This window comes from Pectinophora gossypiella, chromosome 12, assembly GCF_024362695.1.
Source record: "Pectinophora gossypiella chromosome 12, ilPecGoss1.1, whole genome shotgun sequence".
Taxonomy (NCBI): Eukaryota; Metazoa; Arthropoda; class Insecta; order Lepidoptera; family Gelechiidae; genus Pectinophora; species Pectinophora gossypiella.
Window position 1 is genome coordinate 9609545 of NC_065415.1, and position 27607 is coordinate 9637151.

General features: G+C 34.4%; 4 protein-coding genes across 4 annotated transcripts; 3 read left to right on the forward strand and 1 right to left on the reverse strand.

Annotated features, from left to right (window-relative positions):
- Positions 1-307: 307 nt before the first annotated feature.
- LOC126371351 (prefoldin subunit 3) lies at positions 308-2504 on the forward strand. Its single transcript, XM_050016659.1, has 4 exons — positions 308-546; positions 895-1137; positions 1262-1416; positions 1849-2504. Exons 1-4 carry the CDS (start codon positions 478-480, stop codon positions 1934-1936), a joined length of 555 nt encoding a protein of 184 aa, XP_049872616.1. The 5' UTR covers positions 308-477; the 3' UTR covers positions 1937-2504.
- Positions 2505-3429: 925 nt separating this feature from the next.
- On the forward strand, positions 3430-6516 carry LOC126371217 (E3 UFM1-protein ligase 1 homolog). The gene is made up of 6 exons (XM_050016476.1): positions 3430-3603; positions 3731-4716; positions 4786-5227; positions 5350-5808; positions 5937-6148; positions 6223-6516. Exons 1-6 carry the CDS (start codon positions 3521-3523, stop codon positions 6339-6341), a joined length of 2301 nt encoding a protein of 766 aa, XP_049872433.1. The 5' UTR covers positions 3430-3520; the 3' UTR covers positions 6342-6516.
- Positions 6517-8058: 1542 nt separating this feature from the next.
- LOC126371271 (monocarboxylate transporter 10-like) lies at positions 8059-15106 on the forward strand. The gene is made up of 3 exons (XM_050016556.1): positions 8059-8578; positions 13067-14179; positions 14810-15106. The coding sequence occupies exons 1-3, from the start codon at positions 8326-8328 to the stop codon at positions 14863-14865; spliced, it is 1422 nt and encodes a 473-aa protein (XP_049872513.1). The 5' UTR covers positions 8059-8325; the 3' UTR covers positions 14866-15106.
- A 4361-nt stretch (positions 15107-19467) lies between these two features.
- LOC126371619 (solute carrier family 22 member 1-like) lies at positions 19468-27378 on the reverse strand. Its single transcript, XM_050016935.1, has 6 exons — positions 27134-27378; positions 23597-23765; positions 22423-22558; positions 21240-21509; positions 20691-21004; positions 19468-20099 (listed from the first exon to the last, which is right to left on the reverse strand). The coding sequence occupies exons 1-6, from the start codon at positions 27321-27323 to the stop codon at positions 19829-19831; spliced, it is 1350 nt and encodes a 449-aa protein (XP_049872892.1). The 5' UTR covers positions 27324-27378; the 3' UTR covers positions 19468-19828.
- Positions 27379-27607: the final 229 nt, after the last annotated feature.

Genomic DNA, 27607 nt, shown 5'->3' on the forward strand with positions numbered 1-27607 from the left:
TACAAACTAAATTACACCTAAACTAACCAAATGATCACTTTAAATGTTAGAATTAAAATTAAAATTTTAAAGCCACGAAAAAACACGTCCGCCAAACAATCCGTTTCCCGCGCTTTTTTCCCGCAGTTTCCTTGAGGTCTCAAGATGATATACAACCATAAACAATCACTCAGTTTATCATTTCTCATATTTCTGCCTTGGGCACACGGTATTTTGAGTTACCTGCCATAAACAAACTCAGATTATTTTTCTTTGTAGTGAAAAACCATAGTGAAAAACAGGTGATCTACCTAGCTAATCTATAGAAAAAAAGTTAAAAAAAATAATGTCAATCAGTGGATCGAGCAAGTTTTTCGATTATTGAAATATAATTTAAAACATAATCATTGTTTCTTTTAATAAAAACGGAAAAACATCTGCAAGTCATTTTCCGTAAATAAAATCTAATCTGAAGCATTTGTTGTTATAGAAGATAAAATGGACGGGGACAGTGCTGATGCTTCTAATTCAAAATCTTATTCTGGGATTCCCGAAGCGCAGTTTGTGGTATGTGTAGAATATTTCCTTCAAATCTTCTAGACTATTTTTACGTTGCGTACCCGAAATACACGAGGAACGATAGCAATCATCCACTTAACGGGTTTGCAGTAATATTTTTATAGGTTATGTTCGGCAACTACATCTGTGGAATTTATGCTTTATATTATAGTAAAAAGACCTTATTTTATATTGTATTGATGTTAATTCACATATTTGTTTCAGAAATGTTTAATTTAAAGTTAAATCCTTGTTATTCATGTCCAATAAAATACCATTCCAACACTTTGTATCTCTGTGAACTTCTGTCGTAGTTTACTGTGTATTAATTAATAATAAATTTTTAAATTATAACAGGACAATGTTGATGAATTTATGAACCAGCCTGATAATTCCGGCGGAGTAGATAAAGTCCTTAGAAAACTTGATGAACAACATGGCAAATATAAATTCATGGAATACACCCTCGCTACGAAGCGGAGGCGCCTACGCCAGCAGATCCCAGACTTAGCTCGCTCTTTAGAAATGATTGAAAAGCTAAAGACTCAGTCTGAAGATATGGAAACCCAATTTTTGTTGAGTGATCAAGTATTTGTGAAGGTACTTAATTCTCTACAAAACATCTAAATTATTTTACGTATTTTCATTTTTACTGTTTGATTCTGTTTATTTAAAATAAATAAAAAAAAATGTAAGTTTAAAACTGTGAGACTATTGTTTTCAGGCAAATGTACCACCGACCAAAAATGTTTGCTTGTGGCTGGGAGCTAATGTCATGCTGGAGTACTCTCTAGAGGATGCTGAGAAACTTCTGACACAAAACATGGCAACCGCAAAGAAGAACCTAGCCTGTGTCGAACATGATTTGGATTTCTTGAGGTAAATATTGGTGCTTTTTATTAATATAAAACAAACTTATTTTGTTGCTTATTATGAACCATCTTAGAACTTCACATCAATATCAAAAGTGGCTGCATGTTGTCTTCAGAGGGGTAAAAAGGCTACATCGAAGCAATTCACCTAAAAAGCAATATTGCAATTTGACATGTGCATGTAAAAGTAAGTGCACAATGCAAACAAATGTCAAATAGCAATATTGCTTTCTTAGATGAATTGCTTCGATGTGGCCATTTTAACCCCCCTGATTACTTACTGCACTAGGGAATTTGAATATGCATTTATTTATGTGTATTTCACAAGGTTTCAAAAACATACTCATCAAATATGGAGATCTAATGTAAACAAGGATCAATTAGACAAATTATCAAAAATCTATAAACTGTACTACATTAAATTAAATGTACTTTTCAGAGACCAATGGACTACCACAGAAGTGAATATGGCTAGAGTATACAACTGGGATGTGAAGAGGCGTAAAGCTGCTAAATTATCTAGCTAATCACTGTTGAATACATTTTACATGCTTATTTAATACACTAAATCTTATAACAATATCAAGAGTATTTATAGAGTCTGTTACACTTTGGAATTATAATTCTTTCTTCCATTATCTTGGGAGAAACCTATGTCCAGAAGTGACATGACATGGGTTTGTAGCTTATGCTAATAATGAATTATGTAACATTAGTTTCCTTTTGTACATTGTGTAGGCTCACATAATCTCTAAGTCTTGTTCAATAAAAAATAGATGTCCTTATTAGATTTTATTGCATTTGGATTGAAAAGTAAACAAGTTTGATTCTTCCACTGTTGTTATAAATGGTGCTCAATTATGTTGAAACAAGACAGTACTGTCATTAACTTTTGACTTTTCTAAGTGAGCTATTATTATTGTCTATTGGTATTATAGTTATATTTATCTAAGTTTTGTTTAAATACGACTACTACTTTAAATGTAAACATTTCACCTTGAAAAAGAATGTTAAATTTTTGCCACAATATGAAAATGTAACTCTTCATGTAAAAACTGTATTTTACCAGAAATAAATGCTCGCTTTTGTGTACAATGTATTTACAGGTAGTTCCTGGTCAACTCAAACTTGAATATTTACATAGGTAGCCGAATTTAGTCAACGAATGATTGGATTGAAATTCAAGTAGTTGTAACAAGTTGTAATGTTGGCACTACTTCATATCTGTCAAATTAGAGGACAAACAGCGCTGTGTGCGCTGTGTAAATTCGGAAATTCGGCGTAAGAATGAACTAAAAATGTACATTTTTTAAATTTATAGAATGAATTCCCAAGGTTTATAGAATATATATGAAATAAATAACATATTTGTTATACAGTAAAGTCAAGGAGTAAACAGTATAAACCAGTAGCTAAATTGTAGGCGGCAGCACTGTTGAGTGTTTCTAAACAACTAAATTTTGTTAGCTCATAGATATTTTTTATCATTGTTCCGAAATTTTTATCCTCAATTAATGATAGGTAATTATCACGTTAAATCTGTACAGTCCTATCTATGTATTATATTTATGGGGATCATAGCCTGGAAAGTCCCTCATTTTGTCAAATCGTATGTTATAATAGGGTACTTGACTGGGTTAAAGATAGATTATAAATTCTAACCTATAAATAGAAGCCAGTCTAAGATGACCAAAAATGAATCTCATTTTACTTTTCGACTTATTTTTAAATTTTATTCATGAATTAAGTAATAATGAGTGCGATATTTGACCGCTTTTATTGATGTCATGTCACAGGACAGTATTTTGATTTCCATACAAACTCCAAAGAAAGCTCGTTTTGTTTGACGTTTCGTAAAAAAGTAGCCTGTACCGCCTATACAGATATTTGATTCCACTACTTAGGTGAAGAAATCAAGAAAGAACTCATTATACTGACGTACATCACTATTTTTGTTTATTATATGTATTTTTGCTGACGTGATTGTGACGTGACGTGAGTGGTGAGTGAGTGACGTACGTATATTTGACACTGACAATTAACGTCGAGATCTTTACGTGTTTAAGTGTCCCCGAACATTCCAAGTAATTAATTAAAATAATACTATAATCATGGCTCCATCTACAGACTGGGACGAAATTAAGCGCTTAGCTGCCGACTTTCAAAAAGCTCAGCTGAGTTCCACCGCACAAAGGTATGGTTGTTGTCACAATGTTCTTATTCAATTTTATCATTTATATATTCGTACAAAGACTAAATAATTAAATATCTAAATAATTAATGACTTCAGGCATTAACCGTTATTTTTCTTAACGTTTCAGATTATCCGAAAGAAATTGTGTGGAAATTGTCACAAAACTGATAGAGCTCAAACTTATTGATGTTATATTTACCACAGATGGTAAAGAATACTTGACATCTCAGCAATTGATTCGAGAAATTAAAGATGAATTGTATGTCCATGGTGGAAGGATCAACACGGTTGACCTTGCTAAAGATTTGAATGTGGACCTCAACCAGATTAATACTTGCGTTGCTGAAATTATCAGAGGAAAGGAAGTTCAGCTTGTATCGGGTTATTTAATTGCTCATTATTATCTAGAGAAAATTGCCCGAGAAATCAATGAAAAGTTGCAGCTTCAAGGTCAAATATCTGTTGGGGAATTAACACTACAATATGATTTACCAGCAGAACTATTGCAACACAATGTTCTGGAAAAATATTTGGGTAAAATTATAATTGGAAAACAAGATCCACATGAACCTAGAACTTTCTATACGGAAGAATATATTCAGAGAACGAAGGCCAAGATCCGTGGAGCATTGACTGGCCTCCTTAAGCCAACCCCTGTTGCTGTTGTGATCAACCATTGCAATATGGCTGATCGTTTGTTCATGACTCTATTTGACCAGCTAAATGCTCCTGGAGTTTTAACTGGAAGACAAGCCGGTGCTCTGTATGTACCATCTTGCTACACAAAATCACAAAATGATTGGGTGATGAGTTTTTATAAACAAAACAATTACCTTGAATATGATGCACTCTCTCGTTTGGGTATATCTGATCCAAAAGGTTATGTTAGGAGAACATTACCCAATGAAGACCTTACTTTCCTGAGTAGCTGCGTTATTGGGCCTCAAATAAAACAACAACTGGAAACTGCTTTAGAAGAATGCATTCTGTCTAAAAGTTATTTGGATATTGTGTCACTGTTGCCATCAATTTTATCTGATACTGATATTGAAAATGTTCTTGATTCACTATTGAAAAATAATGCTAAATCTACAATTTTGTTTGCAAACACAGGTATGATTCCAGTTTATTACTAGTAGTTTTAAATGAAAATACCATGTTAAAGTTATTGTATTGTTTTAGTTTTCAGCAACCACTATATTGAAAATTTGAAACAACTGTGTATGTCAATGACACAGAGTAAAGCTGAAGCACTTGTAAAATCTGGAAAATATCAGCAATTTCAGTTGGAGAGACAGTTGTCTAGAACATCTGATTCAACACAATCATCACATGTAGATCATAAGGCTGAAAGACGCGAGGAAAGGAGAAGAAAAGCTGCTTCAGGGAAAGCTGGTGGTGGATCTCAGGGTCGAGAAACTAAAACTAAAGCAGTAAAAAAACATGCTAGGGGAAAACAAGCAGCCCATGATTCTGACTCTGATGAAGCACCGAGTACAATTAAAAAGGCCCCAACTACATTGGAAATCATTTCTGTTGATAACATTGAAACCATCATTAAGAGACCCTTGGAAAATGAGGGCTTGGATGATTTGATTACTCCAATTGCTGAATATCTGCAAAGGTACCTACTTAAATATCTTTTAAAAGCCTTTTTTACTTTTTCATGTATTATTCTAACATAAGAATTATCTTATAAAAGATGGTTATATCTTTTTATTTAAATATAAAATTACTGTTTTTCAGGAGCCTCAACCAGACTGCATTAAATATTGCTAAAGAAACAGCTGACAAATTACTTCAAGATGCCAACCAGAACAAAAAGCAAACTCATTCTTCTGCCCAAGATAGGATTAATATTTTGGTTAATGATATGAAGCTTTACGAAAAAGGCTTGAAAACATTCCCAGCAGATCAACAACCACAGTTTACCAAATATCTTCTCAAAACTTTGGGAGGTGATATTTTGTCCGAGTTTTGCAAATATGCTGCTAATCAATGCAATCTTTCTGTACAAGTTGATGTTTTGACTGTAGAGCAGAGAAACAAGATAATAAATGATCTTACAGAGGAGTATATGAAACCACTGAAGGCTTTAAATGCAACTCTCTCTGAGCATAATTTGGACTTGTTCTATCAAGCTGTTGATGTGTCTTTGTCAGAATGTGGAATGATCCTGAAAAAAGTGGACAAGAAAAAAGACAAGTAAGTTCACAGCAACTTTATAATAAACATCTGCACTGCAGTCTGCATGACAAATAGACATAACTGGAAAGTGGCGAGGCACTTTGTGATTCTGAAAAGAGTTTATTAACAATTTTTATTTATTGCAGGCTCCTAATTCAGAACCATAGAGAAAAATTGATATCAGAGCTTGAAATATGTGATGATCCAGCATTAGTTTTACACTTAGCAGTACTAGCGATATACACAATTATAACTCAAAACATGCTTCATGCTTCAGGCAGGCAGGTGCCTGTTATCATTTCTTACTTAAAAGGACAACTGAAAGAAGAGGACTTCGAAAAATTACAAAAATATCATGGTAGGAATTACAATTTTAAATTCTTACCTATTTTATACTCTCTTAAATCTATGCATTCTATTAATTTGTTTTAGAACTTGTTACGAAGTTTTTAACAGCGTCCGAAGAAGATAAACCTGCATTAGAAGAAAACTTGAAAGATGATATACCTAGCATGAAGAAAATCGTGCAAGATGTCAAAAAGTATAAATAAGAAGTTCCCTATTGACGCCCAGTGGAGTGTCTTGAGAAATTGTGTCGTAGTGGACTGAATATACGTACGCTAATTGTTTATAAGTCTTAGAAAAAACATAATACATTTATTTTATTATTTTGTTTCAGTATGAGAGCTTTTATTTTTCTGAATTAATAAAGGGGATTGACATTTCTTTTAGTTTATTAATGAAGTACCTGCTAGGTATTTTCCTTGTCTTATATACATATTATGCAAATAGTAAAAACAGAAATGCGTTGGATTTTGAGCAAGTTAGGTGCCTACTATTGGCCAAGGTGTAAACTGACTGACGCAGTGGTGTAATAAATAATTATGAAATAATTTATAGCAGGTATAAGAGAAGACAGAAAACAACACGGACCTCTTGAAAGATGAACGTGCTTATTGTAGTGTGGTTGTAGTCACAGACCACGTACACGTACCTACAGATGCTACGCATGTTGTAGTACGGTAGGTAGCATAGATTTGTAGACGAGTTATGTGAAAAAAAAAACATTCATTCGTCTAAAAACATTTCATTTAGGGATGGCGATTCATTCCAAAAAAGATCGATTTTTAAATCGATTCGAATCGTGACCTGATGAATCGATCCACAAAAAAATCGAGATCTAAAATATCGATTTCCAAAAAATCGATCTTTTTTCCAATTTTCTATTACAATATAAGTATTAATCAATTTTATTCAAAATAAGACGAATGTTATAATTAACGATCTTTAATTAGTAAAGTCAGGGACTTCGATAATAACAATTATTTTTATTACCATATCAAAGTATCAGATCCGATAGAACGAGACGTTTATTTTCAAAATTGACAAGTTTTAGGTTACAAAGCAAATAAATAATTTAGCTTATAGTTCCCAATGCTTAATATTTAAACTTTTTAAAAACAACAGTCTACTGGGATCCAAGCGGTTCCGCTCATCACTTGCGATGTTTCCGGCAATTGAAAAAAGGCGCTCACAAGGAACAGGTGATCCCACAATACTCATATACATCATGGCTATTGAGTGAACGTGGTGATAAATAGAGTTTTTTTGTTCTTGCCAGTAAAGTATAGGGTCATACTTCAAGTGCACAACTGCTTGCGATAAATAATGTTTGAATTCTTCATTTAAGCCTTGACTTTCCTGTGCAAGTGCATTGTACATAGAAAGTTGCTTTTTTACAAGCAACTTATGAAAATCCCAAATTCCTTTTTTCATATCATTATCTGTCCCTTCTATTGCGTCGACTTCCTAAATATTATTTTGTGGAAGTTGTTGCCGAGTATTATCTAAAATTGAAGTGTTGATTCTATTTATTGCTCGTGAACAAGCTATAATTTGTTGTCAACAAACAAATTAATCGAATGATGTGATGACGCAATCACAGAACAGATAAAAAAAGTCACAGATTATAAACGTAACTTTTTTCTATTGAAGAGAAGTGAGGCGAAGGAAACTAAACACACAGCCATCTCGTAAGTTTTTGTAGTACGGGCACCTACAACTAATTGTATGGTTAATACAATAACAAAAAAATCGAATGTCGATTTTAAAGGGTGATGTATCGATCCAATGAATCGATCCAGTACTACATATCGATTTAAAAAATCGATTTTCTTGGCTCGAAAAATCGATTTTTCGATTAATCGATCTCAGATCGCCATCTCTAATTTCATTCGTTCATTTTCATTCTAAATTACATCAGCTGGCTCTTGCTGTCAGCGTCAACTGTCAGTGAGCGAAATAGCGGAACGTGAGACGTGTGTTAAATAATTATTTATCGAAACAAAATAATAAGTCACTGCTATCGAAATGCGTAGTAACATAAACCTCTGCTTAACATGTTCTGTTTCATAAAGATTTTAACTTAAGTTGTTGAGACAATTTTATTTTTTTATTGAAAAATTTCGAGCCGAAGTTACCATGTGCTTTTAATAGGATATATTGCGTTTATTTTTTGCCAATTTGAATGAGAAGATGGAAACTGAGAGGAGAGAACATGATGAGTTGTTGGCGGTGAATAGGAGGACTTTGGCTGCAAATGGTACGGCCGCGGCGAGTCGGTCGCAGGACCCTCCGGACGGGGGGTTCAAAGCTATCACAGTGCTGATCGCGTCGTTCCTCACCAATGGACTTGTGTTTGGCGTCATCAACTCCTACAGCATCATCTACACAGTCCTCCTCGATCGCCTAAAAAATGGAAAAGTGGATAATGCAGAAATTAAAGCCTGTAAGTTGATTTTTATTTTTTTACAAATGTAGTGATTGTTCAATTCAATGACTTCACAAAGCATTTCTACTTCAATATATTGATTTAAAACTTAATTATTAACCTATGCTATGTCTGAAATGTTGGAAATGTCCATATTTCTTTTTGTTTACATAAAAATAATTTTGAATAAGTTTTTTATTTGATTGTTATAAAACTTCATCTTCATCAAGTTTCAATTTTGACAATATTTTATTTATTTAGAACTTTGTCAAATTAGAATACCATTAAGTATATTTTGGTGTATTTTGGGATTTCATTTCTATGAAGTTATAAAGAGTTAGTTCTAACATTAGAATTTTCTTTAACCTCACTTAAATCATGTGGCAAAATTATACCATATTTTATTATTTACTTCATAAATCACAACCAATACTATTATACCTATTTAAATTGCTGGTACATTTTTCTGGTATAATTTAAGTTGAAGTAAATACCTAACATGTATTTTTTAAATTCATGTAGGTACACTATCAGTGTTTATATGTACGTAATAGAGTATGTATATAAAAATATATGGTACAAACTAACAATATTTCATCAATACAACTCATAACAAACAAGTGCTTATCATAATAATACTCATTCAGATTGGGCACACACATGTAGGGTTATCAGGAACAGATAATTTGCTGTCCCCTATAACATACAATTGTTTGGAAATGAACTCATTTAATAATCTATTAAACCTATATCCCTCTTACATGCTGAAGGGCATCAAACATTAAATAAACACGTTTCCAGTTGTAAAGAAAGAGGAGGAAATGAGTCATCATTTTGTACCTAAAATGGTCTTACATCTGCCACTGAATGATGCAATAACTATTTCCTATTAAACCATCTATATAAGATGTGCAAATATAGCAAATATACCTACTAATAATCTAAATAATATATATTATTATACTAATAATCTAAATAATATATATTTAGATTATTAGTAGGTATATTTGCTAGAAAATAATAGGTATTATTTTTGCTTTTAGTAAATGGAAACTTGAGAAACTTGTGCATAATTCTAGGTCATTTTATAAATGTACTTTGAGACCAAACATCATATTGAAAAGATAATGTAGACTTACATTTTAATTAGGTATTTATTATGATTTATTTATTAACATTGTCTATCAGAATATAAATAAAAACAATCCATATGTATGTATATTGGATTACTAGACAGTAAACTGAGGAGTTTATTTTCATATTATTATTATTATGCACAATAAAGAATTATTATTATGTATCTAACTACCTAGGTAGGTACCTGATGGTTTAGGTGGGCGTACAAATTACGCGGCTTTTTTTGTGAAAGAAAGACACAAAAGATAAGGAATTAAAGTACGTAGGTACGTTTTTATTTTGTCAGAGTTCTCAGTTTTTGTTACACAATAGAATACTTAAAGCGAAGCTACAAAAGACATCATTAATTGAAAACTCACAAATCTATTTGTTCAATTGTTACAGTTTTCTATAGTACTAAGTATAATATGCGTAGGTACCTACGTAATAAATTACTAACGATTACATAATAAATTATTAACGATTCTTCGTAATAAAACCTTTCGATCTAGAGTCGCAAGTTGAAGTAGGTAACCTACCTACAAACATTAAAGTATATATATAACATAAACAGCCTATATACATCCCAATGGGCACAAGCCTCCCCTCAATCAACCGCAAAGGGGTATGGAGCATACTCCACCACGCTGCTCCACTCCGGGTTAGTGGAGGTGATTTTTACGGCTAATAGCCGGGACCAACGGCTTAACGTGCCCTCCTAAGTACGAAATCATCTTACTTTTTCAGACAATCAGGTGATTCAAGCCCGCAATGTCCTTATTAAACAAAGGACAGTCTTATAGAGCGATTTCAACAATGTCCCCATTGGGAATAGAACCCGGAACTCTAAATCATAACGCTCTAACCACTACACCACGGAGGCTGTATAGATTACGCAATCCACATATTCTATGAAAATGTTTTAAGAACTCTTGATGTGGAGTAATTTATTAGGTCTTTAAACCTAACGGTAGGTTATATCTAGGTACCTACGTGTGGGTTTGATAAATTGGCGATAATGATAACCCTCTTCGCCTGACCGGTTCCGAAGTCCGTTAAAACGATTCCTTTGGCCTAATAATTAATATCTTAGCATTTAATGAAGGCATTGTCGGACATTCTCGTCAGTACTTTAACTACTTATTAACGAACTCATAAGTCGATTTTAACATTTCCGGTAGCATGTGGGCGGTTGTCGGCGTTTACCTAGTTGCTGTGAATCATAATGTACCTAGCTAGGTAGGTAATTACCTACCAACGGTCAACGACATTAATTTCTTTCTTAGAAAAGTTTGAAAACTTTTTAGTTTAACTTATTAGCTTTTTAGTTGGGTTTTCCCGACTATGGAAAATTCGCGCTCTGAAAAGTATGAAACAAGAAAAAAATCTTTGATATTCTTTCGAAGAGTGATGTTTAGGAGATGGACGTGGTCGTATGCTCTGGTATACAAATTCTTAGGACAGATGGGCATACGACCACGACTATCTCCTAAACATTACTCTTCGGAAGAATGTCAAAGAACATTTTTCTTGTTTCATACCTACTTTTCAGAGCGCGATTTTTCCGAAGTCGGGTTTTAGTTTGTAAACTTTTATTTTTGTTAATATTATTTTGAGGTTGTTTATTCTTAACGTGCTTCTACTATGTGTTTTATGCAATAGTTAGATATAAAACCTAACCGGAGCGTATCTGAGCAGTTATCAATTAAATGTAATTATCGCGTAAATACAAGTAAACTCACGGGTAAAACCTATTAATGTGTCCATATTTGAAATGTGCAAATTAAGACCTTTTATTTGATATCAAACATGATACTCTTGCGAAAAAAAAATGTTTTCATCCTCAGTTTGTCCTCTATAGGGCGCCACATTTATTTTTACGCAACGTCATATGTGACGTGCCTATAATCACCGGACAATCAAGACGCTTCTAGTGACACCTCATTTGTCAAATTCTGACAGGTGGTTTAGAAGTTAAGTGGTAACAGACGCATACGCACATACATACATAGCGATCAAACACATAACCCCCCTTTTTGCTTCGCCGCAGTCAGGTAAAAAGAGTGTACTAGGTATGTACAATTATTCGACTTCAACACTGCGTTATTTCTGGTTATTACCTACCTACCTAGATAGAATTATGAGTTTACCACTAAAGTTTAGTGACATGTGTTAATGGCATGAGCCTTTGTCGTAATGCTAACTCGATAACGTAACCATAATTAATGAAGTATAAGCAAGCCGATGTCGATATAGGTACCTAATGGTGTACTATCCATATAGCCAAGTTGATGTAATGTATAAAACAGTTTATTATTATTTTCTTGATGACAACGTAAATATTTTCGTTTTGAGAGACTTTTTGTCATGGATGTTTTGTATTGGCGCCAGTCTCTGGGCACGTGGCACATGGATGCCGGTCAGCGCAGGCCCGGCGGCGGCGCGCCGGCGCCCGCGTCGAAGGCCACATGATTGTCTCCGATTTCATTAAGCATTTACTCGTTCGACTAGCCACTTTATTGAGATTGATGTCTGTCGAATTCAAAACTATTCTAGCACAATACCTATTAGGTACTCCGCAATTTTCAGCAATCAAATCGAGTTCATTGATGTTGCGCTAATTATGTAACCAATTAGTACGCCCACACCTCTAACATTGTTGTACTTTATTGGGGCGCGTTACGATTTTAGATTCATGTTTATGAAAGAAACAATTTAGGTAGGTAGGTACCTATTTACAAATTTTTAGTCGCAGTTTAAATTCCCTCAAAAACTGCTTTGGATGCATTTTCAGGCATGCTATTACCGCTCGTTGATATACTACTACCTATATTAGCTCGTAAAATTTATAGACTCTTGCGTTATCAAAATCAATTACGCAAAACCAAGGTAAAGCATAAATCTTGGTTATCATACTGCACTCGATCAGAATATGTGTCTTATGTGGAGAGTTCTGATAAAAGACGTTCTGATACTTACCTACCTATATAATGTTTAAGTAGAAGTGAGTTGGATGCATACGAAAGTCTCGTCTCGTGCCACCACTGGTAAAGTGGTGTAGTGACCCGATTAGATTACCCGACATTGTGCTCTCGTCAGCTTTAACTGTCTGCTACATATTTAGATTTCGACTGCGTGCTATAAAAAACTTCTCTCTCGTATAGGCTCTTCGCACTATGCGCGCGCTTTGTCTGTGTGAGAGGCTCTAATTACTAATTTAGTGTTCGGTTTGTACATGACGTAGCTAAAAACGTCGAGGCTACTAATATTTTTGGCAAATTACTCATCCATCACATCATTGCGACCTAGTTTTCACAGACGGATCGTCTGCGTTCGTCTATGTACCTACTTACCTTTTCGTTGCTAATTGCGGTTATGTCTGCATTTCAGCTCTGGTGGGAGTACTAACTATCGGAACCACGTTCGCGCTGTCTCCGCTCTCCGGCGTGCTGACGGGTTTCTTGGGGCTGCGAATGACTGCGGTGTTAGGTGGTGCCATCGCCACCACGGGCCTGCTCTTGTCTTCCTTCGTCGTCGATTATGTGGACGCTCTCTGTTTCACCTATGGCATCCTTTACGGCCTAGGAGCCTCGCTAGCCTACACCCCATCCTTAGCCATCCTCGGCCAATATTTCAAGAAATATCTTAGTATCGTCAACGGAATAGTCACAATTGGTAGTTCTGCTTTTACTGTATTCATGCCCTTGCTCATGGAGTGGATGATTGAAAACTACAGTCTAGAATGGATGTTCAGGCTTCTAGCCCTATTTGCTGTTTGTATTTCCTTATGTGGGTTAATGTTTAAGCCTGTGCCTGTAGTGGTAATCGAGAAACCAACGAAGACCGACAATACTATTAAATCATGGTTAAAAGCGATGGGATGTTCTCATATTTGGCAATGTAAAAAGTACAGATTGTGGACATTTTCGATGCCGATCGCTTTATTCGGTTATTTTGTTCCTTACGTGCACATTAAAAAGTTTATCGAAGATCTTAATTTTGAAGATGTGAATCGTAATCTTCCCTTACAGTGCATAGCCATAACTTCGGCTATAGGAAGACTTACTTTTGGTTTCTTAGGGGATAGAATTGATAGAATTTTATTACAGCAAATATCATTTTATGTTATAGGTATATTTACTATAATATTACCTTTCGTCCGGTCTTTTGGATTAATTGTTGCTATTGCATTGGGGATGGGTTTGTTTGAGGGTGGTTTTATAGCACTGATTGGGCCTATAGCGTTTGAATTAGTTGGCAGCACGTACGCTGCGCAGGCGATAGGCTGCATGTTAGGAATGGCCGCTCTCCCCTTATCCATTGGTCCCCCAGTGGCAGGTGCTCTATATAGCCTGTATAAAGATTATACCGTACCTTTCATCGTAGCTGGGATATCACCCATCGTCGGGGCTACCTTCATGTTCTTGATCCGTTTCAGCAGTAATCGAGTACAAGAACCTCGTGCAAATGGACACGCTATATCTATGAACCAGACAGACGTAGGTAAGTAACGTGTCGACATAGTATTACGTTATAATATTACCTATTATAGTAAGTAAATAAGTATTATGACTAACTATGGCGTATTTACTTTGCGGTTAACCACCAAGTCGAGCATATCGGGTAAAATCGGGTTCGAGTCTCGATCAGCTGAATATTTTTTTAAAGTAAATTGTTTTCCGTCTAGGTAGGTAAATCAAAACAGAGGAACAGTGTTAGGAGTAATTTATTTATATAAATTATAAATCAGGCATACATACTAAATCTACTAATAAATATCTACTCAATAGGTAGCGGGAGTTATATACTGTATTGCTTATCTTAATACACTAGTCAAGTCAAATCAAATATACTTTATTGCACAGAACTAGTCTTTGATACCTACCTTGACTTCCCCTGGTTCACAATAGTTATAAACTGTACATACACAAAGTTACGCTATTATTCACCATCAATATTCAAAGCAAAACTACCTTAAAGGACGTATCGTCAGAGGTCAAACCTGCAGAAACTTTTGGAATTACTGTGTTACGATAAATGAAAATGATGTGTCGAGTTCTTAGTCCTATATTATTCAGTTCTTAGTCCTATTCTAATTCCTTAGCCATATAATTTTTATATTTTACATTTCAGAAAAAACGTCGGCTTCGTCACCTCTGACGCGTAATGGGCAAGCTAATCAGCAATGAGATCAGTCGTTATAGACATTTCTTTTAACAAAAACCTGCGCTTTATCTAACTGCTACGCTAAGTCGGTAAGTGACCCGTCTGACAAACACAAATGAATAACGGCTCTACAGAAGTAGTGTATTTAAGTCGGAGGACACAAACTGACGATCATTCGATGATCATCTTGGAAAAATGAGGTGTTAATTTAAACATTCCCTTCTACAAAACATTTGCTTAAAATAATCATTCACCGCTTTTAAAATTTAAAAGATTATAGGAAATAAGTATCTCACTTTTAGTACGTTAGTTGCTATGCATTCGTAAGAGAAAATCACTACGTCTCCAAAAAGTAGGTAATTGCTTAAGCAAGCTTGGCAAGCAAATTGGTAAAATAGCAAATGGAAATGTCAATTATTACGGGCAATGTGCGCTGTGCGTCAAATCAATTAAACGAAATCAAATGTGATAGAATCGTGAGACGATAAAATAGATACAAGTATTTATGGATCAACATAAAGTTGTAGTGCCAGTTTTGTTATAAAATGATTGTTTTTATAAATTATATATTTGAGACTAATAGTAAATGTTAATACTGTGCATGCGTAGGTTATTAGTGTCGTAATAGTATACAGTGGTGTAAGTGACACCGTACCGAATACTGAGGGGGATGATTCAGTTCATGATTCTGAGTTAATATCAAGTGGAATTTTCCGTCGCAAGATTCATGTTTTTTTTTTTTTTTTTTTATTATTAATTTCAATTCTATTCTTTTGCGATGGAAAACTTCACTTGATATTATAACTTAGAATCATGAGCCAAATCCTCCCCTTCAGTATTCGTTCCGATGTGACTTACACTATGTAAATGTACGAACAGGTAGCCATGCGGGTACATATGGGTGTTAGTGACCATAGTTCTGAATTAATATTAAATAGAATTTTCCGTCGCAAAAGTATGAAACTGAACATAATTTAAAAATAACACTAGACTTCCACTTGGTATCAACTCAGAATCATGGTCTGAATCATCCCTCAAAGATTTAGTTACGGTGTCACTAACACATAGATAGGTATTTGGTAGCAGACCTAGCAAGTGATTTACATGAAATTAGTAAAGGTTACAGACATTGCTGTTCCTTAGACATTCATATTGAACTGTTAGCTAAAACAATGTTATGTTTTAATACAGAATAATCTGTCAATAGAGTATAACGTAATTCAGTGGAATGCCAATTTTGAAAATACCGACAAACTACTTACTTCAAGTGACCACTTTTATACATACCAATGTGAGGTACTTTGCAAACTTATATAACATTTTGCGTCTCAAGTTTCAACGTTCCGACATAATTCACATTTAGCGATGCGAAACGAATATACCTAGAAGATGGTGTACAAAACATTGCAATGTGAAATTGAATATGCTGTTTAGATTCGCTGCCGTTATGTTCTGTTCGGTCCACTAAATAAAAATTATCTCTAAAGTTTGTAGTCAGTGAAGTAATTCGTTGTAATTCTTCTCGTCCAGTACGAATACGCATTATTATTTTATGTACACCACTTGCAAAATATAACGCAACTAATGAGTTGATAAGAATAATCGTTTGGTCTGTTACTCTGTAGTGCACTTTTTTATAGTTACCCATATAAGTTCCTAACATAGAATATTAGATATTTACTAAGATAAAACTTTATTTACGAAATGTTTATTAAATTTATATATATTATGTATTTAAACGGACAATAAATAAGTTGTATACTTATATCAAATTAAATTATGCCAGTTACTAAGTTAATGTAGTTAGAGTTATATTTTATAGTTATTTTATATAATTATGTTATAAGCATGATCATTTATCGTGATCATATATCTATTTTGAGTTGCGAAGATTATTGTTTTAAGTAGGTACGAAGTGGTACTGCTACCTACCTGCCTTTAATAGTAGAATCTCTTCAATTTTTATATTTAAAAATTCCCTACCCCGCTAGAGTACAGTAGAAACATACAAATTAGGAATAATATTGAGCATTTGTTAATCATATAAATGTTTTCGCATAATCGAATTAAAATATTGAGTTAGTTAAGTACGTAGTACATACATATGTTCTCAATAATGTCAAAGATTTATTATAGGTAGTGTTTACACAAAGTGCTCAATAACTACAGTCAATGGCTCTTAAAAATGTCCCGGATTAGATATAAAAATTGTCGCTTGACCACCAAGTATTTAAAAATACCAATTTACTATGATAGTAATGTATGTTTCAATTTTGAGAGCGTGTAACATACCATATCAAAAAAGAGGAGGAAATCATATTTTTACACTGAATACTATTCGTCTTAATAAGTGCTGTGATATAAAATCATAATCATTAACTGTAAGAATCAGATCATCAATTCATTATTGTGGATAAAATTGTATTTTCGCCAGTTCATCTTCAACATACCTTACTATGCTTATGGATATAATATTTAACTACGTTACTTTACCTAATTATCACCAATAACGAATTTAAAAGAGGCTATATTTATTGAACACCATTATTTTTAAACACTTTTGTAATAATAATGTAACTACACCGATACCAATGCAATAACTTTAATCTTTTTTATAATATACTTGTTATGTTAAGAGCTATTTTATCATGTTTACTATCATACTTGTGTATTATAGGTATTCATTACTTTTACTTTATTTATGCACCATTGACCCTAAATTAACAGTTGGCTGTTTCTTCTACCATCATTTTTTTATTGTAAGTTTGAATTTTACTTAATTATTTTTTTAAGGTATTTCTCTCGCACTATTACATGAAATACCAGACAGCCGTCTTGTTATTATCTGTTTGATTATTGTTTAACAGCATAAAAATCTAAGTAGCTATCATTAAAATACACATGAATAGATAATTACGATTTTCACGAAAGAATATGGCTTACCACGCCCATAAACGGCAATAGACATTCAATAGGTTTTGATTTATAGAGACAAATAATATTTAGATATTTTATATGATTATAATCTTTGCTCTATTATAATAAAATACACCAGTAGATAGATATTTAGAATATTCGTGAATTTTGTAGTCGGTTGAAACTACGTAGGTTACCATAAACAAAATGACATAGTTTTGGACCGGATATTTAAAGTTAAATGAGAATATCTTTATACAGTATAAACCTATATAATTAATTTTAGAACATTTATTAAGAGGTAGCTCAACAATTTTGAAATTGAAGCTATTATATTTTTATTGTTCTTAGACAAATAATAACATAGGTCCTAGACAATAAAAAACTGACGTAGACGGCTGATAAATAATTACATATTTTAACAGGGTTTTCAATTAAATATTAGTAATCAAAGGTAAAGTGGTTTAGGCCTTTAAAGTTGAAAAGTAGGTAGGTATACCTAAAAGGTACATAAGTCTTTAAATATAACAATAACAGATTGCTTGGTGAAATGTCTTTCTAGTTATGAACATAATAACAAATACAAGATGCCTTTAAATACATATGATTACAAAAAAATATCCTTTGCCAAAGTGCTATTTGCTAAGCTATAAATCGTTAATTTGCACAAGTAAGTAACAAGTCTTTGTATGCGATCGACTTTCTTAAAAAAAAGGAAAAACATTTTTGTGTTTGTGATCAGTTTGCATTTATGAGTTTTATGCATAGGAGTACAATCAGTAAATCTATATGAGGTGTTTCTCTACATTCTACTTCTGTTTTAGCTTCTATGCATTTAATTTAATGACCTGGGTGTTATCCATTAAAAGGTAAAATGGGGGTTAAGTACTTGTTATGTTATGAATCAAGTTGCAAACGGTTACCAGAAACGACAATGATAGTGGTAAAACTATAGGGGGACATGCTACACTAACTATTGACGTGTCGCTGTCGTTTTTCGTAATCGTTTGCAACTTGGCCAAGGTCAAGTAAAATATTTCGTTAATTAAGCAAATTAAAACAGAATAAAGATAATAGAGTAATTGCATTAGGCATGATAATAAGAGATAATTTGGGAGTTTGAACGCGAGTTCTGTTTGTCGTTAAAATATTTTGCAAAAATCGACCGTATTATAATTATTGGTGTGACCATGTTCCTAACTACTCCCAAGTTTAAATTTAGAATATCTTATTATACTGTTTATTTGCTCAAATATTTCGATATGTGTTCCAAATTGAAGTATTTTAAATATTATTTTAAGATTGTCGATTGTATGTATATATTTTTTAGTTAGTACAGAATTACTTAGCAATGTTTATAATTTAGAGTGGAGGCTGAAACGAAGCATTTAGTTTTTTTTATATTATACTTAGAAGGATAGTTAGTTGCGTTTTGCAATTGAGTACCTACCTATTTTATTTGAAGTGTTTAGTCTATTACTTTATGTCTTGTTAATATAATTTAAGAAGTAAATATGTAATATTAATACAACAAAGGGATTCGTCAGAAAAAAATGTTGCTGTAAATTACTTCGATACAATTTGTAGCATCAGATTTATTTTCAGGGTATTTTTAACTATCTTAAATATTTAAAAGCATTGACGGTTATCAGTATGTCCCTGCATGAATTAAGAGGCTAGGTAACTTTTTTCTAACGAAACCCGTTATGTTCAAAATAGCATTATATTTATTTGACTAGTTTATACATAGGTATATATATAATTTTATATTTAAAACAATAAAACCAAGCAATTTATTTACTTACTTTGTTTTTAATTTTCTTTCAAACTTTAGAAATACACCTACATAATATAATACACCTAGCAATAGCAACTAGAGACGTGCTGACTTCAGCTGACTAGTCTACTAGGAGACGTAAACTATTGTTTATGTTCAATTGTTTATCGAATTATTTGCATGACGATAGTAAATTCAAGACTAAACTAGCCTTGCCGACTAGTCACCGCCCACTGATAATATCAGGGAATTTTTCGAGTAGCCAGCACATCTCTAGTATCAACATAATGTATTTACAGTGGGTTATATGAATTGCCTAAGGTTTGTTGTGCTGGATTCATCTGTCGCGGCGTGTCTTTTCTTCTGCGCAAGCATTTTACTATCCTATGCCAAAGTTTGAGTCCTATAGGTTTTGGTCGGATTAACAGCGGCAACGGCTCGTCGGTTGATCCCTGCAGGGTGCTAGTGGTAGGAGCGCTCGCATACGAGTATACTCGCATCTCTATCTCCTCGTTCGTAGGAGAGTTTCTCTTCTGTGTTGCCCACCGAAGAGGCTTCGACAGTCTGTTTAAAACGTGATCAAATGTTATGTATTATGTTTGTGTGTTGCCCTTCTCTGTAAGTTTACGAGTAGTACGAATCAGATCCACAAAGTAATGAGCAATGTTGGATAGGATCTGTCTGTCACTGATCATGCCAGATTAGTTTTGTTTTTTTCTGCTAGCTTAGTCTTAAAGGCTCTAAAATTTATAACCACTGGGAAGTTCAGACATCTTTTCTAACTCGAAACAACGGAGTATTCTCCATACTTAGTCCTCTGATTGGTAAGAAATGTGTACCTGATAGTGGGACTTTGTGAAGATTGTGTAAGTAATGTATATCAATCTCGCAGAACGCGAGTAGACCTTACCGGTACTACCAGGAAATTGCATTGTGCTATTGTGTGCGAAGATATAATAGTTAAACTGTGTTATGTCACTTCTTCCAATTTATTGTAATATATTTAACCTAGTTCTAGTGTCAAAATGTTTAAGCTTTTTTGGGGAGAAAAATTTCGTATAAAACTGACTGGATCTCTTTGTAAACCAGTTCATGCAAACTTAAACATTATCAAAATTTTACATCGCTTCCGTATACATTAAACTTTATCCTTACTCGGAAAAGTAGTCCATGTCTTCCATCATATCAGGCAGCTCTCTTCCATCCACTTGGGGCAGGACGAAAGTCAAGCAAATCAATACTATTGCTATTCCAAGTTCCAGAGTAGCGAAGGAGATGTCATCTAGGGCTTTGTAGATGAAAATAATGTAGCTTGTCATAGCCCCTAGCTGTCCTGAAGCGTGACAACACCCAAAGAGAGTGGCGCGAACGTTGATAGCGTAAAACCGAGGCGTTATGTTCAATATCAGACAATGTACCATTATGCCCGACGCTAACGCCATCGATGATAAGAATTCGTAGACTCTATTCTAAAAGAAAATATTAAGTAGTCATTAGTATGAATAAAAAATACTTTAAGAAGTAAATCGACAATAGCGGGGAGTTGCTGACGGTAGCGCCTAAAGAATTATTAATATATATAAAGTCGAATAGTGCTACGCGTCGGTTGCTCAGTCACAAATAAAAGGATACTTTTAGACAGAACTTTATAAAGCAGTAAAATATACCTACTTGTTTGAAAAGGGTCACGCCTATAGTACATACTCCTGTTAACATGAGGCTTATCATCAGAAATCTTTGCAATATTATCCTACTCGACAGGAAGACAAAGGCACAAAATAGTAAGGCCAGAAAACCAAATATTTTTAACAGCATGGAGATACCCACTCCATTACTAAATATTTTCATGTAAAGCGTGGCCCATAGGAAATAGAATAAGCTCCAAAATGTTAGGGACACCACAACGACAACTCGTACATTATGTATACTAAATATTCGCAGACATGTCATTGTTTCATCCAAACAGTTATACGCCTGAAAGAGAAGAAAGATTTAGTAAAAATCTATCTTGAGTCTGTGGATAAAGACACGATATAGTTTATATGGGCAGTGGTGCACCAGCCGCTTAGTGTAGACTAAATACGCTAGGTACAAAAGCTCTGCTCTAGGGTACCGGATCCAGCTTTTATGTCAGGAGGGGGGGGGGACCTCCCAGGTCGTAGACAACCTATCTCCGTAGAGAATTAGATAAAATTACAGTGGCCACTCATGACCCAATCTGTCGCCCGAGTCACCTGTCATGAGGGCCATCCCCCCCCTGGATCCGCCCGTGGCGTGAAGACAGTATACTTTGGACTGGTGACAAAGAAAGTGCTATTAGCCTTGACTCTCTCCTTGACTCTTCAGGCGTAACAAGTATTACAAGTTCGCTATTTTATTTCAGTTTATTTGGGAAACAAACAGTTACGTTTTATAACAGATTTAAATAAGTTAATTCATGCAACCTCTATGAAATTATACAGAACCAGACAGAGTTATTTTAAAGTTTGTTTTTAACTATATTGATACTCTTCGTATAACAAAAAGCTAATTTCCTTACCCTCTCCAGTACCTAAATCAGAAGAGACTATTAATCAGATCATTTGGTAGTTTTACCTGGAAAGTTGTCCGGAAGTTAGAAAATTGGAAACTTTTTGGGCGCCAGTATGTCGGTGCAAGCCAAGGCGGTAAGAGCTTTGTCACCGCAAAGCGTAAATTCGGAAAGAGCAGGTCAAAATCTACAAAGTCACTACAAACAATTTTCATAATTCCCGAAAAACTTTCCAGGCATCAAGCGACCAAACGACTCGACTATAACCCACTAGTAAAACATAATTTCGGATGTTTACGTATGTATGTACTTAAACCATAAGCATGGAATGTAATTCTAAAAGACTTACAGACGTACTCTTTGATTAACTGGCCTTATTTTGAACTCAGCGCTGAAAGTTATATCATTTTGTAGGGCAGCTCGATATAACACATGTTCTGCATATTTTATCTTTCTATTGTAGAGCATCCATTGAGGGGATTCGGGTGTCCATCTGTAAGGGAACTCCTTTACAAAAATTATGAAGTCAACCTACTATTAAGTATATAGTTATCGACTGGCTTTCCGCCCGCGCCCTCGTTCGCGCACCATGCGTACGCCCAGTCAGTATTTTCACTGGTCATTCATGCTAATAGTTTTTTGCGTATTCATACGAACGCCAAATGTGAAACCAGCGTAATAAAAATATGCGTGCTGATTATCTGTCAGCCAATTTAGTTGGGAAATCAAACAGATTGCAAACATTTTTATGCTAAACATTGGTTGGCAATCAAAACATTTTGGGAAATGTTGTTTGGGTAACTTTGCGTGATTCAGAGAAAAGGCGGGACACCCTCTAAATGTCAACTAGCAGCATCTTTCAGTAATGACGCCATAAGATACGATGAATTGTTTAGTTAATTTCCTATTTTACTTGTCATTTTATTTCAATTGACTGAAACACTGAATTTTAGCGTATTCCATCCTACTTTGCTATCAAATTGCTATCAATAGTGGAACATAGCCTTGAAACCAAAACCGTCTGTTGGTTTAGCTTGCAATGGTAAAGAACAATACAGCACGCAACGGGTTTAGTAACTTAGCATAACAGACGTAGGTATTATAATCATCCACGCGACTGTCTCGTGAACTAGCAAATATAGTTTAAAGTAAACAATCTGTCTATTATCTACACGATAGGTGTCCCCTCTTGTTCGGAAGGTAGCAGCGCGACACGAATACAGTATTAATTTGTAGGTAAATTCAATATTAATAGATGTGTATTTGATGGTAATCGCTCGTCGTAGAGGGAAAATAAGGCCACTCGCCGTAAAGAGAGTCGCCGTTCGGGGAGTCGCTGTCAACGATACAATTCAACAGAATCATGCGTTGTAACGTTGCCCGAATCACATGCCTACGTTTTGATCTACGAGAAACTGTATTCTATTTTTTGTCTTTCTTCCTTCTACGACATACGAACGACAGTACTTCAATTTCCGATATGATATGATGTAAGTAATACGATTTGACACAAAGGGGAATGAAGGTTTACCGCAATACGATGATATAACCAACTCCGCATAAACAGCCGATCAGGTTGAAGGTCTCGGAGTTTGGCATGCTGTTGGCCAATGGCACCACGCAAACTAGAGCCAGCAAACGAGGGCTCATCACGATCATACTCAACCACGAACGCCACGAGTTGCTGGCGATTTCACAAACTGAAAGTGTAAAAGTACTTTTAGTGCTAGATGGTTCTCCTGTTGGGGTAGGTAAAAGCCCTATTCCCAGTAGACTTACCAGTTGAACTACTGGGAATTTCCTTCCTAATAAACTTACTGAAAAGTAAGACTTCGCTTTTAAGGTATACTTATACTACTGCGTCTACGTATGCAGATATGTGTAAAGTTGGTACCTTTTCTGACTTTGTAACAAATACTACAATAGGTATATTTCAGTGGCCGTACACTAATCGAAAAGAACTGTATTTTGAGGGGCGCCACGTAAGTATTTTGTTAGGGCTGCCACTGCTTAGAAGTCATTTAATACTTTCCTAAATGTATGTCCAACACACCATTGATCGTTATCCTATTTTCTTTCATTTACGGTCAAGTAATTATTAATATTAATTTACTTACTATGTAATTTTACATGTTATATACATATAGCCTCTAATGGCTTCATGTTGTCTAACTAATACTGATAAGGGCGTCCCGAAGGATGATCATTGTTTTGTTCCATAATCATGGTGTTTTTGACCTATATAACTTAAAAAACAATATAATTTAAAAAATCATTGATTTCAGTAATGATAGTCCATATTATATTCATTACACATTGCTAAAAACATTAAAATTAATACATAATTATTACAAAAACCAATGAAGAATAATAGTGTGCGTCAAGCTAGCGGCCTCAAAAAAAAAATGGGCACGAAAAAATAATTTGACCATACCAAAAAATAGTACTCTTATTGAAAAAAATAGTACCTGTTGTAAAAAAATTAGTACCATCACGGTTCTGGATTTATATCCATGTTTTATTGCACTTGCTAGCTTGACGGTGAGCGAAATTTGGCGAGAGTTAACGACAAGGTCTTTCGCTTTGATTTAAACGCCAAAAAATAGTACCGAAATAGTACTCACCCCCTGCAAAATACCGAAAGTAGTAGGTACTTCAACGGTTCCAAAGTTATAAAGGCAGTTCTTTGATCCCGCTAGCTTGACGTTTTGAAAATACCTATTATCTGGGGAACGCTTGCATACTTCAGTATGTAACTAATGTCAATAAACTCGTATGAAATAGTACTCCCTACCATCATAATTTTGATCCGATTCTCTTTGTAGAAATGTTAAAAAATCATCATAACCTATGCCATACATTTGTTGTTGATACAGTCACGTAGACAATTACATAACCTCACAATTTATTCGTAAGTATTGCCATTTTGGAGGTCTACCCTACCATTTCTTTGCACTTCAGTGCTGCTATTACAAAAAAATCCTATTGCATACACCCATATGCACTAATTTTAATAGAAAATGGCTGCATGGGTCTAGTTCTTATCGAAAACAATCTGTGATTTTAATACATCATAATACATTTTTAATCTGCTGTTTTATTTTATAATTTATACCTTCATGTTGAATTTGTTACGGATCGAAGTGTTTGTTAATAAACAATTTGCAGTATTTGTAGAATAACTCAAAGAGTTTCAACAATGATATTACTTTCATCTAACAACCCTGGCACGTCACCAATTTTTACCCAAAAATGGGGAAAAATACTGAAATCTGACAACATTCTTGACCATGTGTAATAATTTTGTTCGCGACTGTACTTGTCTTAATAAATGTATGACATAGGACATATTTCTACAAAGAGAATCAGGTCCAAATTATGATGGTAGGGAGTACTATTTCATACGAGTTTATTGACATTAGTTACAAACTGAAGTATGCAAGCATTCCCCAGATAATAGGTATTTTCAAAACGTCAAGCTAGCGGGATCAAAGAACTACCTTTATAACTTTGGAACCGTTGAAGTACTACTTTCGGTATTTTGCAGGGGGTGAGTACTATTTCGATACTATTTTTTGGCGTTTAAATCAAAGCGAAAGACCTTGTCGTTAACTCTCGCCAAATTTCGCTCACCGTCAAGCTAGCAAGTGCAATAAAACATGGCTATAAATCCAGAACCGTGATGGTACTAATTTTTTTACAACAGGTACTATTTTTTTCAATAAGAGTACTATTTTTTGGTATGGTCAAATTATTTTTTCGTGCCCATTTTTTTTTTGAGGCCGCTAGCTTGACGCACACGAATAATAAAGAATTTAATTTAGGACTACAAAGCCGCTTTTTAAGAAACTTGCACCTTAAGAAACTTAATCCGATAAAGAAAATGACTTTGGAGTTTCTGAGATATGTGTAAACAAACATACATACATACACCCGTGAAATTTGGCTCACATAGACTAATATATACGACAATGTGCAATTCCAATAATAATAACTACATAAAATACATTAAGGGTTCTAAATTTGAATTCTGATAAGCCATGCGGCAGTACTAATAAATGATATTGCTGAGATATTTGCCCTGCAATACCTACTGAGGCAAAAGTCAACTTTAATGGAAAAACTACTTACCAGCGACATTAGCTTTTGTCACTACTAGTCATAAGATAAATATTTATACATTGTTTTAAGTTTACGCGGTTATTATCATAATTAAAGTACATAATAACGGGTTCTTACCACGTATAAATGGGGATATGAGACTCCTGGGAGTCTGGGAGAAGAACCCGTTATTATGTGCTTTAATTAAGATAAATATTTGCAAAATTGTGCATACCTATGTAGGATATTATCTATCGGCATATATTATAACTATATAATACTTCTCATAATGATACAAATCTATACGCGTAATACGCATATTATAATAACGTAAGTGAACGGCCCCGTGGTCCAGTGGTTGAGCGTTGGGCTCACGATCCGGAGGTCACGGGTTCGATCCAGTGTTGACATCACAAAAACCTCTTTGTGATCCTAAGTTCGGTTAGGACATTACATGCTGATCGCCCTATGTCCGAAAGTAAGATGATCCGTGCCTCTTAATCGATCGTGTTACTACTTACTAATGCAAGTACGTAACGTAGTCGTTACATGAGCCATGTCAGGGGCCTTTGGCGGCTCAATAATAATCCTGACATCAGGGTTGATGAGGTTGAAGAAAGATAGAAGATAATAGCATAAATTATGTGGTATATCTATCACAGAGTTCTCATTAGCATTACGCGTAGGTAAGGGCTCTGAGAACAGGTAGAAGGTACCTACTGTTATAAAAGGAGTTACTATATGCCTCAAGGACTCCAAGGTTATTATTAGTTACGTAGCGTGTTCTCTAAAAATAACTTGATCAATACTTTAATTAAGTTACAGGGTTGCGACGTTAATCGTGTTATGTAACGATTGGGGAATCTTAGGCCAAATTTGGCAGCGTTTTACAGTAAGGTTACGTACGCATTACGCAATATCATATGTGAAGCCTTGAACTAATATTTAGTGTAAGCAAAGTTTATACTTATGACGAGTCCCATGTAAAGATTAGCACTTCCAAATAGGGCTTCCAAGAACAGTACTAGTCTGAACCATCCTTCTGAATCGCAAAATGTGATCACCAATCTTAGTAAAAGCGTCGACATCACGTTTATTATTATGGTACATCTTCTACCGAAACTGCAAAAAAAGTCTCTTCTATCAACGTGGCCCATATTGTATAATCGTTTGTACTGTATTTAAAGGAACAGGTAGGATGTAGTTTCTTAGAATGACCCTAATAATGTAGTGCCAAAAATGCACCAGCCATTTAAAGTATTGTGTAAAAAAGCAGTAAAGTCAACCATTAAGAAATAAATAATTCATTGTATTTTTTTCGTAAAGGCGCCAGTGGCATTTAAGCGCCTTGTTTTGTAAACAAACACAGGTATTTATCTAGGTAAAAGAGTGTCATTTATAAAGCGATGTGTAATCACTTTCTAAAAATAAGTTAGCATTT